The following is a 17,105-nucleotide window of genomic DNA, read 5'->3' on the forward strand; positions in this document are numbered from 1 at the left end:
AAAGCTCCTCAGATGCTGCAGATGGCGCTGCAGCCCCCGCCTCCCCATGGGTTTGCTGCAGAGGGACCTGGGCCTTTGCCACCAGCAGAGCTTAGGACCAAGCTAAGCTCTTTTTGTCAGCAGCACCTCCCCCATGATCAGACTTTGTGTGTGTGTGTGTCTTTCTTTTTTTTTTTTTTTTTTTTAGGGCCACATCTCTGGGTACATGCAAGTTCCCAGGCTAGGGGTCGAATCGAGCTGTAGCTGCCACCTACGCTACAGCCACTCGGGATCCAAGCCATGTCTGTGACCTATACCACAGCTCATGGCAACACCGGATCCTTAACCCACTGAGGGACGAGGGCAGAGATCTAAATCACATCCTCATGGATACTAGTTGGATTCATTACTGCTGAGCCATGGCGGGAATTCCAGCCTTAAACCCTTGAAAAGCTCTTAGTTGTTTCCTGAATTAGCGTCAGGCTACAAACATGTGTCTTCTAACCCATATATTCTGGAACATGGTCTACTTTGTCAAACACTTTCGCCCATCTCTTGCCAACTGTTGTCATCTACATGGGCACAACACCTAAAACATACTCTATGGTTATTCTTTGTTCTTTAGAGTTAGCCCTTCCATTGACCTATCCATCTCATGGACACACATAACATTTTCTCACCACTTCCTTTTTCATTTTTTAATTTTTTTTTCTTTTTTACCGGCTGCACCTGCAGCATGTGGAAGTGCAGGCAAGGGGCTAAATCAGAACCACAGCTGCCAGCTGTGCCATAGCCATAGCAACGCCAGATCTGAGCTGTACCTGCGACCTTGCAACAACGTCAGATCCTTAACCCATTAAGCGAGGCCAGCATCCAACCCACATCCACACAACATTGTGTCCTTAACCCACTGAGCCACAACAGGAACTCCACCACTTGCTTTTTCAAAAATTACTCTCTGAATTTTTCCTATCATTGTCGTGTGCCCTTTCTTATGGCATTTTCAACAGGCTCACTGCTTCTGCACTTGTCAGATACTACGCAGTTATTGATATTCTAAATATAACTCAAATGTGAGCACAGACACAGGAATCAGACAATGAGAAGGACCTGATGCCCAAACTAAGGGACCTCTGTGACCATTACCGCCACCTACTGGTGCCAGTCAGAGATGGCATCCTTTCTTTGAAGTTTTAGGTTTGTTTTCATTGCACGAAAGCTCACAAGTTGGTTCTTGAGTAGAAGAGTTCTAGCATAAATAATTGATTAGTTTAACAACCACCCCAGAGATCAATGCTCTATTCAAATCCTTCCATATGTCTAAAACGATTCATACACACTAAGAGACACATTTACAAAGATTCGTTCTTATCCCAAAGCATTAAAATAATGTGACATTAATCAAGACTTGTGCAGGGAGTTCACGTTGTGGCTCAGCTGGTTAAAAACCCAACATACCCAAGAAATAGCAACAACAACAACAACAACAACAACAAAGACAAAAAGACAAAAAAAATTAAAAAAAAGGAGTTCCCGTTGTGGCGCAGTGGTCAACGAATCCGACTAGGAACCATGTGGTTGCGGGTTCGGTCCCTGCCCTTGCTCAGTGGGTTAACGATCCGGCGTTGCCGTGAGCTGTGGTGTAGGTTGCAGACACGGCTCAGATCCCGCGTTGCTGTGGCTCTGGCGTAGGCCGTTGGCTACAGCTCCGATTCAACCCCTAGCCTGGGAACCTCCATATGCCGCGGGAGCCGCCCAAGAAATAGCAACAACAACAACAACAACAAAGACAAAGACAAAAAGACAAAAAAAAAAAAAATAAAAACCCAACATAGTGTCCATGAGGATGAAGGTTCGCTCCCTGGCCTCGCTCAGTGGGTTGAGGATCCAGTATTACCACCAGTTGCAACGCAGGTTGCAGATTCCGCTCAGATCTGGTGTTGCTGTGGCTGTGGCATAGGCCAGCAGCTGCAGCTCTGATTTGTACCCTAGCCTGGGAACTTCTGTGTGTCGCAGGTGTGGCCTTAAAAAGAAGGGGAAAAAAAGACTTGTGTAGAGCAGGTTCACTCAGATACACTTGCCTGTTTACAAATCCATGAAACACATCAAGTACAAGGTCATAGCCTGAAGGTAGTGTGAGCCAAGAGATGTTCTTTACTAGAAAACAGCTAGATGGTGGCTCAGAAGTAGTGATCCATGATGCCAACAGCACAGGGAAACCCCAGGAATGTCCCCAGCTTAAAGGTGAAGAGGCATCTTGGAGAGGGTGTCATAGCCTCTCCAAAGCTGCCACGCACAGCTTTGTTCCAGGGAACATACGCTTTACTTATTCCAACTTGTAACACCAGAAAGGCTGGAAAACTACTCACCTAACCTGCCAACAAAGCACTTTCATATACCATTTGACCTTTGATCAACACCACAAGGGTGTCAGAGCAAGTATTATCTCTTTGTCAAAAAGGTAAGGCAACCTGTTCATAGGTAGGAAAGCAGAGACTAAAGCCACACCCTCTCCATGACTATGGCCTGCTCCTTCTGCGGGGTGTTCCAGAGAGAACACCTGCACGGAAGCCATGGCAGTCCCCTCCCATCTCTTCAACAGACACTTCTGCAGCTGCTCAAACTCTACAGGTAGAGTTAAAGCAATTGTATCTGCTTCCTTTTTGCTTTAGTTCAAAATAAAAACTGCAGGGAGTTCCCACTGTGGCTCAGCAGGTTAAGAACCTGACATTTCTTGAGGACTCATGTTCAATCCCTGGCCTTGCTCAGGGGGTTAAGGATCTGGTATTGCTGCGAGCTGTGGTGTAAGTTGCAGATGTGGCTTGGATCCGGTGTTTCCATTGCTATGGCTATGATGTAGACCAGCAGCTGCAGCTCTGATTCAACCCCTAGCCTAGGAACTTCCATATGCCGCAGCTGCAGCCGTAAAAGGAAAAACTAACTCACTAAGTAAATAAAAATAAAAACTGCTGTAGAATATTTATGCAAAAGCTCCAAAAAATAAAGGGAAAACTTGGAAGTCAATGACATCAGAAGCTACAGACTTCCTGCAGACACCAAGTCAGAATGGTCACATGTCTGCTCAGCGCAGACTTCAGTCAGTTTAGAAGTGCAGCCCCTCCATACTGACAAAGGATTTAGACACACACACATACGTGTATATGTATATATTGATATATAAAACATATTTATACTACAATATATATAAGTATGTTATGTATCATATATAAATTATCATTGAATTTAGAAGGATGGCAATTCAAATCTACATAAGCAGTGGGTTAACAAAAGACTCTACTAGCAACATGGTGACAAACTGTATTTCCTCCAGAGACTATATGTGTACAAGGATTATTCTGACCATATTCACTTTTTAAAGTGATTTGAAAAGTGATTCATTCTCTCTTCTAACCTAATATTCACTCTGTTTAAAAGTAGGACTGTGCAATCAAACAAATGTCCAGAGCCTTTAATTTCAAATTAAATCCAAAAGCTCCAATAAACACAATATTTTTAGCACTCAATTTTTTTTTATGGTGAAGAAGAAAAAGATGAATTAAGAGGCTAAGATCAAGAGCTTACATTTGAAAACAAATTGCTAGGTTAAGTATTCGCTCATCCTGTTCTTACACTGCTTCAGTTGCATGGTATTCCTTACTAAACCGATGGTCAGAATAAAAGCCTCCATGAGGGCAAAGACCATTTCAGCTTAATTAATTCCCTGTTAACTGGAACCTCAGCAAAGAGAACAGTGACTGGGTAGGACCTCAATAAATAATTGGTGAATGAATGAACACACTCTAAATTCAAGAACACTTTCCATGCACACTACTATATATAAAATAGACGGGTAGTAAGGACCTACTGTACAGCACAGGGTAATCTACTCAATACTCTGTAATAACCTCCATGGGAAAAGACTCTGAAAAGGAATGGATATATGTATATGCATAGCTGATTTACCTTGGTGTACACTTGAAACTAATGTAAATTTGTAAGTCAACGATATTCCACTAAAAATTTTAAAAGAAGTATTCAGTCTAGTTTTAATACTAATAAGAGAGACTGAATGCAAATTCTCCAAAAACCAGTGGTCTGTACACCCATTTTGCTAACCAGGTCGCTGGAATAGTTAGATCATCCTTCTCCCAGCCAGTTTAAATAAAATGGGAATTTCCCTGGAGTTCCTGCTGTGGCGCAATGAGTTAAGAATCTGACTGCAACGGCCTGGGTTGTTGTGGAGGTGCAGTTTCAATTCCTGGCCTGGCACAGTGGGTTAAAGGATCTGGCATTGGCACAGCATCGTAGGTTGCAGTTGCAAGCTCAGATTTAGTCCCTGGACTGGGAATTTCCATTTGTCGTGGGTACGGCCATGAAAAAAGGGGTTGAGGGTAGGGGGTTATTTCCCAATGATGACTGTAACGGTAAGCTTTTGAGCAAACTGGGATCCAGATTTTTTTTTTTTCCCTTTCTAAAATAGTGAGAGAGGCAGGATAATGAAACTATGCTTTTTTGGGCAGCCCTAGAGGCATGTGGAAGTTCCCAGTCCAGGGAATGAATGTGTACCACAGCAGTGACCGAAGCCACAGCAGTGACAACACTGGATCCTTAACCCATTAGCCACCAGGGAACTCTCATGAAACTGTGCTTTGATAAAGTTACCAAGAATAATAACATAGAGAAAGTGGAGCTATTTCCCAAGAATAATAACATAGAAAAAGTGGAGCTACTTTCCAGACTAACAAGATGAAAATGGGACAATTGATTTTCCTGTTGAAAATATGGTGCATGGTCCCTGTGGAGAGATGTTACAGAAACATGAATCAAGACAATGGACTCCAGGGAATCTTTGCCCCATTTCTCTAACATTGTTCTTAGCAAAATCTATGCACAGAGACTTCTGGAGAGCCTGACTTGAAAATGCAGCGGACTCTAACATGATGTGTAATTTTATGACACATCATTTTATTTTATTTTTTAATTTAATTTAATTTTACTTTATTTTATTTTAGTCTTTTTAGGGCTGAACCCACGGCATATGGAAGTTCCCAGGCTGGGGTCCAATCAGAGCTGCAACTGCCAGCCTATGCCACAGCCACAGCAACACCAGATCCAAGCCACGTCTGCCACCTACACCACAGCTCACAGCAATGAGCCGGTTAAGTGGCTCCTTAACCCACTGAGCAAGGCCAGGGAATGAACCCACATCCTCATGGCTACTAGTCACGTTCTTAATCCGCTGAGCCACAACAGGAACTCCCAACACATCTTTAAATAATGCATTGTCTTTAGTGTCTGGGTTTATTTTGAGCAGAGCAGAGCATGGAGCTGTCCTGCCGGATGAACACCTGTCCCCTTGCATCACACCTTCCCCACAACTCCTCCAGGCAGTGTGCAAACAGCCGAACAGGTCACTAACACCCTCAGGACATACAATACTCAGAACCGATAAGGGTTGTTAGAGCAAAGGGTTTCAGATGTGAAAGAGTTTCAGAGGCTGCTTTTACATTCTCACCAGGGAGACACCTGATACATGGTCCCCGAAGGAGAGGACCAAGAGAAACAATTGTCAAACGTGAGGGAGAAGGATATAGTCAAAGAGCCTTAAAAACGTGGTTGATGTGGGAAGTCTTGACGTAACAGAAAACAGGAACCTAACACTAAATGATATTAGAATATAGAATTTATATCATGCCTAATACCTGACTAAACACCTTCATATATGTTATTTTATCTAATTCTCACATCCAATCCAGTGATAGGTAGCTACTGAAACTTCCATTTTGTAGACCAGGAAACTGAACCCCAGAGAGGCCAACAGGACCCTGCATTCACAACTCCGGGTTCCGTATTTTTCTTTCCAATGCATTGCTCCCAGTGAATCAGATAACTGAATCATTGCCAACATCACTTGCATCATGCAAAACGATGTTGTGTTACCCACTTCATAACGTACAACCCTCAAGACTAGAACTGTTCTCCTCTTTCGTAATTCACTTTATATTAAGCTTTTAATATAACATATCACTCTTTATTTATATGCTTTTATTTTTTAAATTTTTGTCTTTTAAGTTAAATACATAAAAATATTTTATTTATTTTATTTTTTAAATTTTATGCTCCCATGGCCTATGGAGGTTCCTAGGCTAGGAGTCAAATCGGAGCTGTAGCAGCTGGCCTACACCATAGCCACAGCAACACTGGATCCAACCTACACCACAGCTCATGGCAACACTGGATCCTTAACCCACTGGGCGAGGCCAGGGATCGAACCTGTGACCTCACGAATTCTAGTCAGATTCGTTTCCACTGAGCCATGAGGGGAACTCCCTAAGATATCACTCCTTGAATTGCAACAGCTAGGAGTTCCCTGATGGCTCAGTGGGTTAAAAATCTGGCATTGTCACTGCTGTGGCTCAGGTTGTTGCTGTGGCACCAGTTCAATCCCTGGCCCAGGAACTTCCACAAGCTGTGGGTATGGCCAAAAAATGCAACAGCTAATGGCTTTTAAGGGCTAAGGATTTTGTGATTTTTATATAAATTTTTTTCTCTTCACTGCCACACCTGCTGAGCCACAATGGGAACTCTGATTCTTCTATAAAATTTTATCTTAACAAATTACCATGAAATTTTATTACAGTTACATGAAAACTACTTGGGTAACTATATAGTTGTCCGATTATGACTCTACTCTGAATTAATAAAATGAGCAGAGTTAATTCCTCATCTGTTTTTACCTGGTATATTCAATACTTTACCTCTCACAAAAATAATACTGAAATGCTTCCTCCTAGAAGGGAATATAAGGTTCCTGGTTTAGGGTTTTGCCTCTTTTCTCTCCACATTCAATTCCATCCTCAAAATTCCAGCTTGCAGAGTTCCCCGTTGTGGCTCAGCAGTAATGAACCTGACTAGAATCCATGAGGATACAGGTTTGAGCCCTGGCCTTGCTCAGTGGGTTAAGGATCCGGTGTTGCCATGAGCTGCGGCGGAGGTCGCAGACGCAGCTTGGATCCTGAGTTCCTGTGGCTGTGGTGTAGGCTGGCAGCTGTAGCTCTGATTTGAACCCTAGGCTGGGAACTTCCATATGCCGCAGGTGCAGCCCTAAAAAGCAAAAAAAAAAAAAAAAAAAAAAAAAAAAAATTCCAGCTTGCATTTCAGGAATGCATTTTCCCATCCTATCTGCAGTGGCCCCTAGTTCCTCTTGGGGATTAGTAACAGGGCTATCTTCAGACAAGAGCCAGTGGCTCCACAGCCGCTCTGCCACACCCAGGTGCTGGGCATCTGCCCTGAGGGGAGGGGCAGGCCTCTCCACCCCGCCTACTTACCAAGATGAAGTCATCTAAGGAGCTGTGCTCTCATACTGTTTCTGACTCTCAACAGAAAGCCTGCACCACACAGAAGGTCTCCCTTGGCCAGTCATTCCATACACCACAGTGTGCAAATGCCAATCCCAAACCCCCAGTCCACCCCCACCCCCCAGCATGGGGACCTGCTGTACAGCACAAGGAACTCTACCCAAGATTCTCTGATAATCTATGTGGGAAAAGAATCTGAAAGAGAAGGGACGTGAATGCCTGTATCACTAAATCACTTTGTTGAGCAGCAGCAATTATCACAACCTTGCAAAATAATGAAAAAAAAGAAAATGAAAAAATGAAAAAAAGAAAGCCTATGCCACATAGAACTGGAAACTTTGGTTGCCACAAAGTAGCACCTAGAGATGAATAAAGGTCCAAAGTAACAATCAAGCATATTTTTTTTCATTCTTTTAAAGTGGTCTCATCTCTTGGCGGAAAGGTAAACTGATACAACCACTATGGAAAACAGTATGGAAATACCTCAGAAAACTAAATATAGAACTACCATATGACCCACCAATCCTACTTCTGGGCATATATTGGGACAAAACTTTCATTGAAAAAGATACATGCACCCCTATGTGGTCTGATCTCCATATTTTGCTTGTGAATCTCTCCTTTATGAAGGCAAACAACCAAAGCCTGGTTTAGAGAACTGCTGATTAGGGAGTGGACAGTGAGCTTCCCCGTGGTCTGGAAGGGGTGAGGGGGTGTGGAAGGAGGAGAACCTAAGTGGAAGCCAGGAGATCATTTTACAGGTGCACCTTCACTGCCCTTGATGTAAGGGAATGTAATGCTAAGAGTTAGAACGTCTAAAAATACAACTAGAAGCCACCAGAGTTGCAACACCTACTTTACAATCAAAAAGCACATTTTCAGTGGCATGTTTTTGTTATCAGTTGTTAGAGGGAAGTGACAGATGTACAAGCAGGTACCAGAGCCTTGGGGCAGTGTTGGAAGTATGTATGCACATAGGTGGGGAGAGGCAGGAGATCTCATCTCTAACTCCATCTGGTCAAAGAGGATGTGACTGGAAGTTCCCACTGTGGCTCAGCAGTAATGGGCCAAACTAGTATCCATGAGGATTCCCGTTTGATCCCTGGCCTCCTCAGTGGGTTAAGGATCCAGCGTTGTTGTGAGCTGTGGTGTAGGTAGCAAATGCATCTCAGATCCCGTGTTGCTTTGGCTGTGGTGTAGGCTGGCAGCTGCAGCTCCAATTTGACCCCTAGCCTGGGAATTTCCATATGCCACAGGTGAGCCCTAAAAAGTAAAAAAATAAATAGGATGTGACTATGAGGGAAGACTCTTGCCCAAAGATTTTTAATCTGCCAGCTTCGATGTCTGTTTTTTTATTTCTGGTTTTTTGTTTTTTGTTTTTTGTTTTTTGGGAATGGTTTGAATTCTAGATGTTTGCATTCTATTTTTTTAAATCTCCTATTTTGCACTGTGTCCAATCTGAAGGCTACTTTTGTAAAAACAACAAGGAATTCTCTAGAAATCAAGTCTAAAATGAGCAGCTAATTTTATTCAAGGTCCCCTTTGGGGCAAGGACAGTCTATTGACAACTGAGTCCCCAGTCTACAAGTCACCTGAAGCAGAGACACATGAGGGCTTCTCTTTGAATCTGCATCCCCATCCCCATTCCCCCGACCACACTCAGTCCTGTTCTAGTCCCTCCCAAACCCTCCTGCAGGAAGGGGAAAAACATTGACCATGATCAGAGGGCTGCCTGCACAGAGCGTCCCTCGGGAATCTCTGCTCAGCTGTGGGGCACCCCTAGTTCTTGCCTAAATTCCACCCGGAGAGGGGCGTCTGCTCCTTAGGCGCGTCTCCTGTCATTTTGTCTGGCTCCTATTAATGCCCCAACAGCCTTGTCTCTGCCTGGAAATGACATCTGCTTTCTAAGCTGCCTGTCTCAAAACCTGGCTGGGTGACAGCAAAATCCTGCTATTTACCGTCACCCCCAGCTCAGGGACAGGCCCCCAGCAACACAGAGTGTTCGCTGTGATCCACTGAGAACCACAACACTCTCACTGAATATTAACCAGGACATCCTTTCTGAGTTTCCCAAGAGCCATCGCTACTGCCAAAAACAATGAGGGGGCAAGTATTTTGTGAGGGCAGCCGCTTTCAGAAGGGAAAACCATACACTCTAATCCAGGCATCCTTTCTGTCTCATCCTCGGATGGTACAAGCTGCTCAGCCTCCTTCTGCCTCCACCTCCTCATCTGAAAAATGAGAAGGACCACGGCTGGGCTCATGGTAAGGAAAGCATCTTACAACTGACAGACTTCAAGGGACGTTCTTGCAGCTTCCTCAGATGATATTAGGGAAGCATCCTCATACATTTTCTCGACTTCCTTTGTAAAGAAACAATGCTGCTGATTTATCTTGTGGAGGGAACTGATTCCTTATAGGACCTGGGTCGAGAGTCACAAGTCATGAAGGATGGAAACCTTCACTCGCAAACTAGAAGTCTTCCACTGTGTCCGCTGCATGGTTTCAAGGGATCTCGGACTTCACTGGGCAGCCTTGCTTTTGGTGATTCATTTGTTTAAAAAAAAAAAAAAGCCTCTTAAGTAAGAAAATAAGGAAATCTCATGATAAGGAAAATGAACTCTTACAGATACATATGAGAATGAAAACCTGGCTCTCTCTGACTGCATTTACCCATGCTTGCTTGCTCTCATTAGCCAAAAAAAAAAAAAAAGAAAAAGAAAGAGAGAAAAAGAAAAACCTATCACAAGTCCACAGTCCCTTATTAACAATTTTGAAATCCAAGAAACTCTAAACATACATAACTTACATGGAGGAGAAAGCTGCCTTGAACGTGCATGAGGCTATTTATAGTAACTGATTACTTGCTGGGGACACTATATACTAAACAGCGTATACACAGCATTTCTTTCAGACAATCTGAAACACGTCTGGCGCAGGGGTTTGGATAAGGGAGGTCAGGTTTGTACTGCTGAGCCCACCACCTGCAGGGATATGGGAGGCAGAATGGCCCCCAAATGTCTACACCCTCATCCCTGGGATGTGTGGCTGTGTGTTGTTACATAGGAAAAGGAACTGTGCCCATGTTCATTACCAGCTATGGACCTTCAAACCGGGTGCCCATCCCGGATTACCTACCCGTGGGCCCTGTCGAATCACAGGAACCCTTAAAAGCAAAGACCTTTCTCCATCTGGAGTCTGAGAGATGCAGCAGCATAGGTAAAGTCTCTAGAATGTCAACATCTCTCTCAACTCTAAGCAAGAGATAGACTCCCCCTGCCATTCCTAGGGGCCATGCTGGCAGCACAAGAAGGCCCAGGACTGTCCCCCCAGGCTGACTGGTCCTCAGAGAAACCAGCTCTAAGCGGCTCACTCGCCAATGATTTGAATGAGAATGGAAACTTCCAGATCAGATCCCTTCCTTGGCCAGCACTTTAATTTCTGCCTCCTGAGACCCTAAACAGAAGACTTAGTTTAGCCACGCCAGGTTAGAGTTCCCACCCAGGGAGCTGTGAGATAATAACCAGGTTTTATTTTAGGCCATTAACACTTATGGTAATTTGCTAGGGCAGCAACAGAAGACCAACACCGGACAAGCCTGATTCCTCCTCCATAACTCGGCCTCTCAACTCCTTCCCACATGGGCCTTACCTGCCAAAGCCCTCCTGCCGTCAGGCTGCCCCAGGAGCCCTAATATGATGCTTTTCACCCTCTTCCCACTGACATTCTGCTGGGCAGGATGCTGGCGGCGGATTCCTCCCCCCCAGGCCTCATACTGCTCCCATCTGGCCTCCCACTAACCAGCCCGGCTGCTTCACACCCAGAACTTGATTGTGTCCTGTCATGCTGCAGTGCTTTCCGAGGCGTCCCTTCTTTCTCTAACTCCTGAGAGACCAAGGCCTGGTCGGGAGCCTCCCTTGTGGCCCCGTGACACCCACCATCACATGGATTGAGCCCCTGATACACACTGGCTCAGGGAAGGACCAATTCACCTCCATCAGCCTCACTGTGCAGCCTGGCTATATGACTCTGTCCCTTGGATGCGGCAAGGTGTCAGGTGTTTCCAGGAAAGATCACCCCTTGGATTTGTGCTGGGATTTGCAGTTTTCCAGACATTTCCAAATATACTAGCTCATGTAATTTTTACCCAAAAAAAGGTGATAAAATAAGGCAGGTTTTTATTTTTATTTTTTGGTTGCCTTGTGGCATATGGAGTTCCCAAGCCAGAGACTGAATCTGAGTTGCAGTTGCAACCTATGCTGCAGCTGCAGCAACACCAGATCCTTTAACCCACTATGCCAGGCTAGGGATCGAACCTGCATCCCAGTGCTCAAGAGATGCCACCAATCCCATCGTACCACAGCGGGAACTCCACAAAGGAGGTATTCTTTTCTTTCTCTCTCTCTTTTTAGGGCTGCATCTGCAGCATATGGAAGTTCCCAGGCTAGGAGTCAAATCAGACTTGCAGCAGTTGGCCTACACCACAGCCACAGCAACGTGGGATCTGTGTAGGCCTGCCACCTACACCACAGTTCATGGCAATGCTGGAGCCTTAATCCACTGAGTGAGGCCAGGGATTGAACCCACATCCTCATGGATACTAGTTGGGTTCATTATCGCGGAGCTACAGTGGGAAATCTGACCTTGGATTCTTTGAAGCTGACTTCATCTCATTCGAAATTATTAGTGGGTAAAATGTAGGAATCACTGTGGGATTTGCCCCAAGTCCTACCTAGACCCAAGCAGGTCCCAGACTACATGTTTGCCTTGATTGCCTTTCATAAGACAATCAGAGCAGAGCCGAAAAGACACTGGCTGACATGAATGCAAAAATCCAGTCCATTCTCACACCCTAGTAAAATACAAGGGGCCACTGTTAATGGGAAGTACCACCTTTCACAAGTAACTAACTCTTACACAAGCACTTCGGCATGCTGAAGGCACATCAACATTTGGGTTGAATTTAAATTGCATCTATTTTCCATAGCCTTTTGGAGATATTAGACCAGACCAGTGAGGAGTGCTTTCAGGCTCAGGTCTACAGAACTTTATTAGAATATAGGGCAGGTTTTCTGGTGATGATCTGTCATATGAAAACTCATTATAAAGCCAAGACCATTTTACTTTAGGAAACCTAGAGCTGATTTCCCTTCAAGGTTTTTTTTTTTTATAATTCTGGAAAATTGATTGCTCTTTAAATTCATCCATGGCTATTGAGATAAGTATTATGATCGCCAACTTCAACAAAAACTGCTTGATGATTTTTTTCTTTTTTGGCTGCCCTATGGCATATGGAAGTTCTCAGGTCAGGGATCAAATCCGAGCTGCAACTGCAACCGACACAACAGCTGCAGCAAAACTAGATCCTTAACCACTGTGCCACAGTGGGAACTTATGATATTTCTTTTTATAATAAATTTTAGGCCTTGTATAGACAATGACATTTGAAAGACATGACAGAGAGTTTCTGTCATGGCTCAGCAGTGGTAAATCCCACTGGTATCCATGAGGGTGTGGGTCTGATCCTTAGCCTCGCTCAGGGGGTTGAGGATCCGGCATTGCCATGAGCTGGGGTGTAGGTCGCAGACACGGCTTGGATCCCATGTTGCTGTGGCTGTGGTGTAGGCTGGCAGCTGCGGCCCTGATTCGACCCCTAGCCTGGGAACTTCCGTATGCCTCAGGTGCAGCCCTCAAAAGCAAAAAAATTAAAATTAAAATTAAAAAAAATAAAGACATGACAATATTCTTTTAGATACCATGGCTAGATTATGGCAGAAACATGAAAATCTTCAGAGTGCAAATCTGGATTGCATTTTGGAAACATGCATCACATGATTCCCAAAGCTCTTGTCTTGGTTCTCACCAGAGTTCTTTCTTGTCTAAGGAGCAGATCTGGAGAAGACGATGAACCTAGTTTAAGTGCCTCCAAGTTATGGTAGGAACGGAAATTAAAGCAGACATACCAAAGTGAGGACTTTCTGAGATTTGGGGGCAAATCAATCTCTTTGAACCTAAACTACTTCATCTGTAACGACAAAAATTATACTTACATTGTGTTGTAAAGTGAAATAAAAACATGAGAAGAAGCTTTCAAACTCTAAGTCAAACTGTGTGTACTTTATCATTGTGCAGAAAACCAGCTTACCTCTACATTACTACCTTCAGGGGCATGAGAAATCCTTGATATTTCTTGTTGTTGTTGTTTTTAGGGCCACACCCATGGCATATGAAATTTCCCAGGGTAGGGGTCAAATCAGAGCTGCAGCTGCCAGCCACAGAAACGAAGGATCCAAGCCGAGTCTGAGACCCACACCACAGCTGAGCATAGTCAGGAATCAAACCCACATCCTCAGAGATACTAGTTGGGTTCATTACCACTGAGTCACAGTGGGAACCCCCAAGAGAAATCCTTGATACCTCTAAACCAGACTTGCCTTCTTTGAATCCAGTATCCCCTCCAGCTGCTGGTTTCTATTTATGCTGATGACACCCTAACTCTCCCAGGAAACCTCTCTCCTTAAAAACCTGGGTTGTGACAGAAACCTCACTCCTTCACCTACTCTCATGCATAAATGATCACTTCCTTTCAAATTATGAATATCTGCTCAAAAATCATTGACAATTTCTAGTTGTTCTTGCAAAATGAGTCAGAACACAGAGGTCACCCCTAAGACCCTGTCCTGTCTGGCCCTACCCAGCCCCTCACCCCATCACTTCCTCCCTCTGCACATAAGCTGCCCTGTCCCCAGCCACCAAGCCCTGCCCAGCTGTCCCTCTGCAGGAATCGCCAGGCCCAGTCTCCCTCTGAAGTCATCTCCTGTTCCAAGACCCCTGCAGAGCTATTCTGCACACTCCTGTGACGCTAATGTCCTAGGGTAAGGGAGGCACCGACACACCCAGTTCCTCGGAGCGCCGTTACCCTTTGAAATGATATTTTATGTGAAGTTGCTCCCTGCTTTCTCGGTTATAAAGTTCATGACAACAGTGATTCTATTTTCACTCCTGCATCATAGGCTCCATCCTGGCACCTAACGGGTACTTGTTCACCGAATGAGTAAAGTGATCTATCTTGGGAATCTTCTCCTCAATGTCTGTATCTTTCTATCTATCTCTCATCCATCTACCTATAACCTATCTATTCTACCTATCTATCCACCTGTTACCTACCTATTATCTGTCTACTCCACCTATTTATCTACTATCTATCATCTATCTGCCTACCTATCAATTTATCATCTCTATATATCCACCTGTCATCTATCTACCTATTAGCTATCTATTCTACCTATCTATCCACCTATTATCTATCTACCTACCCACGTGCCTATCTACTTATCATCTCTCTATCCACCTATCTATAATCTATCTCTATATCTATGTTTACTCATCTATCATCTATCATCTCTCTATCCATCTACCAATCATCTACCTATCTACCTTCTATTTATCTATCTGGCTACCTGTCTACTTACCACCTCTCTACCTACTTATCTATCTATCTGTATATCTATATGTTTATCTATTTATCCATCTACTATTTCTATTTACTTACCATCTACCTATAATCTATCTATCTGTATATCGGTATGACTATCTATGTATCTATGTGTCTACCTATTTATCTATCTATTTATCTTCACCACAATATCTATATGTTTATCTATATGACTGTCTGTCTATCTTTATACACACATATATAACAGTACCCCCGCTTAACATTCTTTAAGAGGCAAGGAGCTCACACAGTGTCACAGAACCAGAGAACTAATGGAAGGCACATGGCTGCAAATCCCCCGTTAGCTCTCAGGGCAATTAAATTCTTAGAAGAAATACTTCATAATATAGTTTTATTACGCTTCTGAACCATAATCCAAGCAGCAAATTATGTGTGAGCTTTTCAAGCCACCTGAAACCTAAGAGAAGTCATTCCAGTCCTGAGTAGAAAATTCTGTTGTGTTGAGGCAGCAACTGTTCCACAGTCACAGGCAGAATCTATGAAGCCAAGAGGCATCGCTGCTTTGTCCTCAACAAACAGGGAGACTCATATGGACAAAATCTAGACTCCGGAGGTGCCAGTGCTACAGAACAGGTCCCACGAACCACAACCTGTGGGCCAAACCCCGGCCCCACCTGCCCAGTACGTAAAGTTCCACCTGCCACAGCCATGCCACCGCTCACCTATGCACACCTGTGACAAACGCCCCAGGGCCGCCCAGAAGCTCTGTGGCCCACCATCTGGCCCTTCAAGAAAGAATCTGCCTACCTGCTACAGGGGGCAAATCACAGGTAAAAGTAACCCTGGATGTGTCTTAAAATGTAAAATTTTTTTTTCAGGGTCGCACCTACAGCACAAGGAAGTTCCCAGGCTAGGGGGTCCAAATGGAGCTGCAGCTGCCGACCTACACCACAGCCAAAGCAACGCCAGATCCTGAACCCACTGAGTGAGGCTAGGGATTGAACTCACATTCTCACAGACACGATGTTGGGTTCTTAACCCACTGAGCCACAACGGGAACACCTAAAATGCACAATTTAACTTCTAGCGTTCTTTCTTCATACCTTCTCCTGTGAAAAGGGTGCTTTAGGTTGTTTGTGAAGGAGTAGGTGAGCCATTCCCCAAGGCCCCAATAAGGAATGAAGAGCAGGGCCTTTGAGTTTGGAGGAATTTTCCCCGGAAAAGCCAGCTGAAAATCCTGACAGTGGCCCCATATCTTTATCTCCCCCAGTCAGGAAATTTCCCACGTTTACAGACATGAAAGACTCACAGGAGTTTTCTGCTCTTCGGGGGATGGAGCTGGCCCACAGCCTTGCCCCTGTCCCCCCTCCTCTGCCGCCTTCTTGCCCACCCGACTCTCCTTGTCACCTGGTGCTTGCACATCAAAGGCCTGTGACTTTGTTTTCAAGCTGCCGGTAGATTCTCTGGACTGAGATGTTCTGAAGAGAAACAAACAGGGAATTAATCAAAAACATTCTTCAACAAAGACTGTGTTTCCAAAGTTGCTGTCTACATTCAAACTATGTGAAAAACAGTAATGGGTACCATTTCCTGAGTGCTGATGATATGCTAGGGCCTTCGCTAGGTATTTAAAGATATTCACTTAGGAGTTCCCTGGTGGCCTAGTGGTTAAGCATCCAGCATTGTCACTGCTGTGGCTTGGGTTCGATCCCTGGCCTGGGAACTTCTGCATGCCATGGCCAGGAAAAAAAAAAAAAAAAAAAAAAAAAGAAGATACTAACAATCTATAGCAACCCTGTGGGGAAAGCTGTTATCTTTGCCTTGTTATGAGATTCAAAAAGGTATCACTGGAGTTCCTGTTGTGGCTCAGTGGTAACGAACCCGACTAGTATCCATGAGGATGCGGGTTCAATCTCTGGCCTCGCTCAGTGGGTTAAGGATCCATTTTGCCATGAGAGCTGTGGGGCAGGTCACAGATGAGGCTCGGATCTGGTGTTGCTGTGCCTGTGGTGTAGGCTGGCAGCTGCAGCTCTGACTTGACTGATAGCCTGGGAGCCTTAGTATGCCATCAGTGTGGCCCTTAAAAAAATTAAAAAAAAAAAAAAAGGTATCACTTATCTGCGGCCACACAGCAGCCAGGACTGGAACCCGGCTCCCAGCTCAAAAGCTAAGCTCTCGTCACCAGCAGCAAGTAGTTCCTTTCTCTCCACAGGTCCACTTCCAGTTGTGAAGTCACAGCCCTAAGGAACGGTCTGTTTCCATTTCCCCCAGTCACATAGGGCTGCCGACACTCAGGGGGCTTTGTGAGGCCA

The 17,105-nt window shown here is 44.6% G+C and overlaps 1 protein-coding gene across 13 annotated transcripts in view; it reads right to left on the bottom strand.

Moving 5' to 3' along the window:
- SH2D4A (SH2 domain containing 4A) overlaps positions 1-17,105 on the bottom strand; it is a 79,977-nt gene that overhangs the window by 42,835 nt on the left and 20,037 nt on the right. For all 13 annotated transcript variants that reach the window (XM_085004376.1, XM_085004371.1, XM_085004368.1 and 10 more), the window contains one exon: positions 16,103-16,271. In XM_085004376.1, the coding sequence (XP_084860502.1) occupies positions 16,103-16,271 (169 nt within the window). The remainder of the gene's footprint in view (positions 1-16,102; positions 16,272-17,105) is intronic.

Source organism: Sus scrofa, chromosome 17 (assembly GCF_054392235.1).
Source record: "Sus scrofa isolate SSC_HxYL_T2T_F1_AM1 chromosome 17, Sscrofa_HxYL_maternal_Yorkshire_Landrace_v2.0, whole genome shotgun sequence".
NCBI lineage: Eukaryota > Metazoa > Chordata > Mammalia > Artiodactyla > Suidae > Sus > Sus scrofa.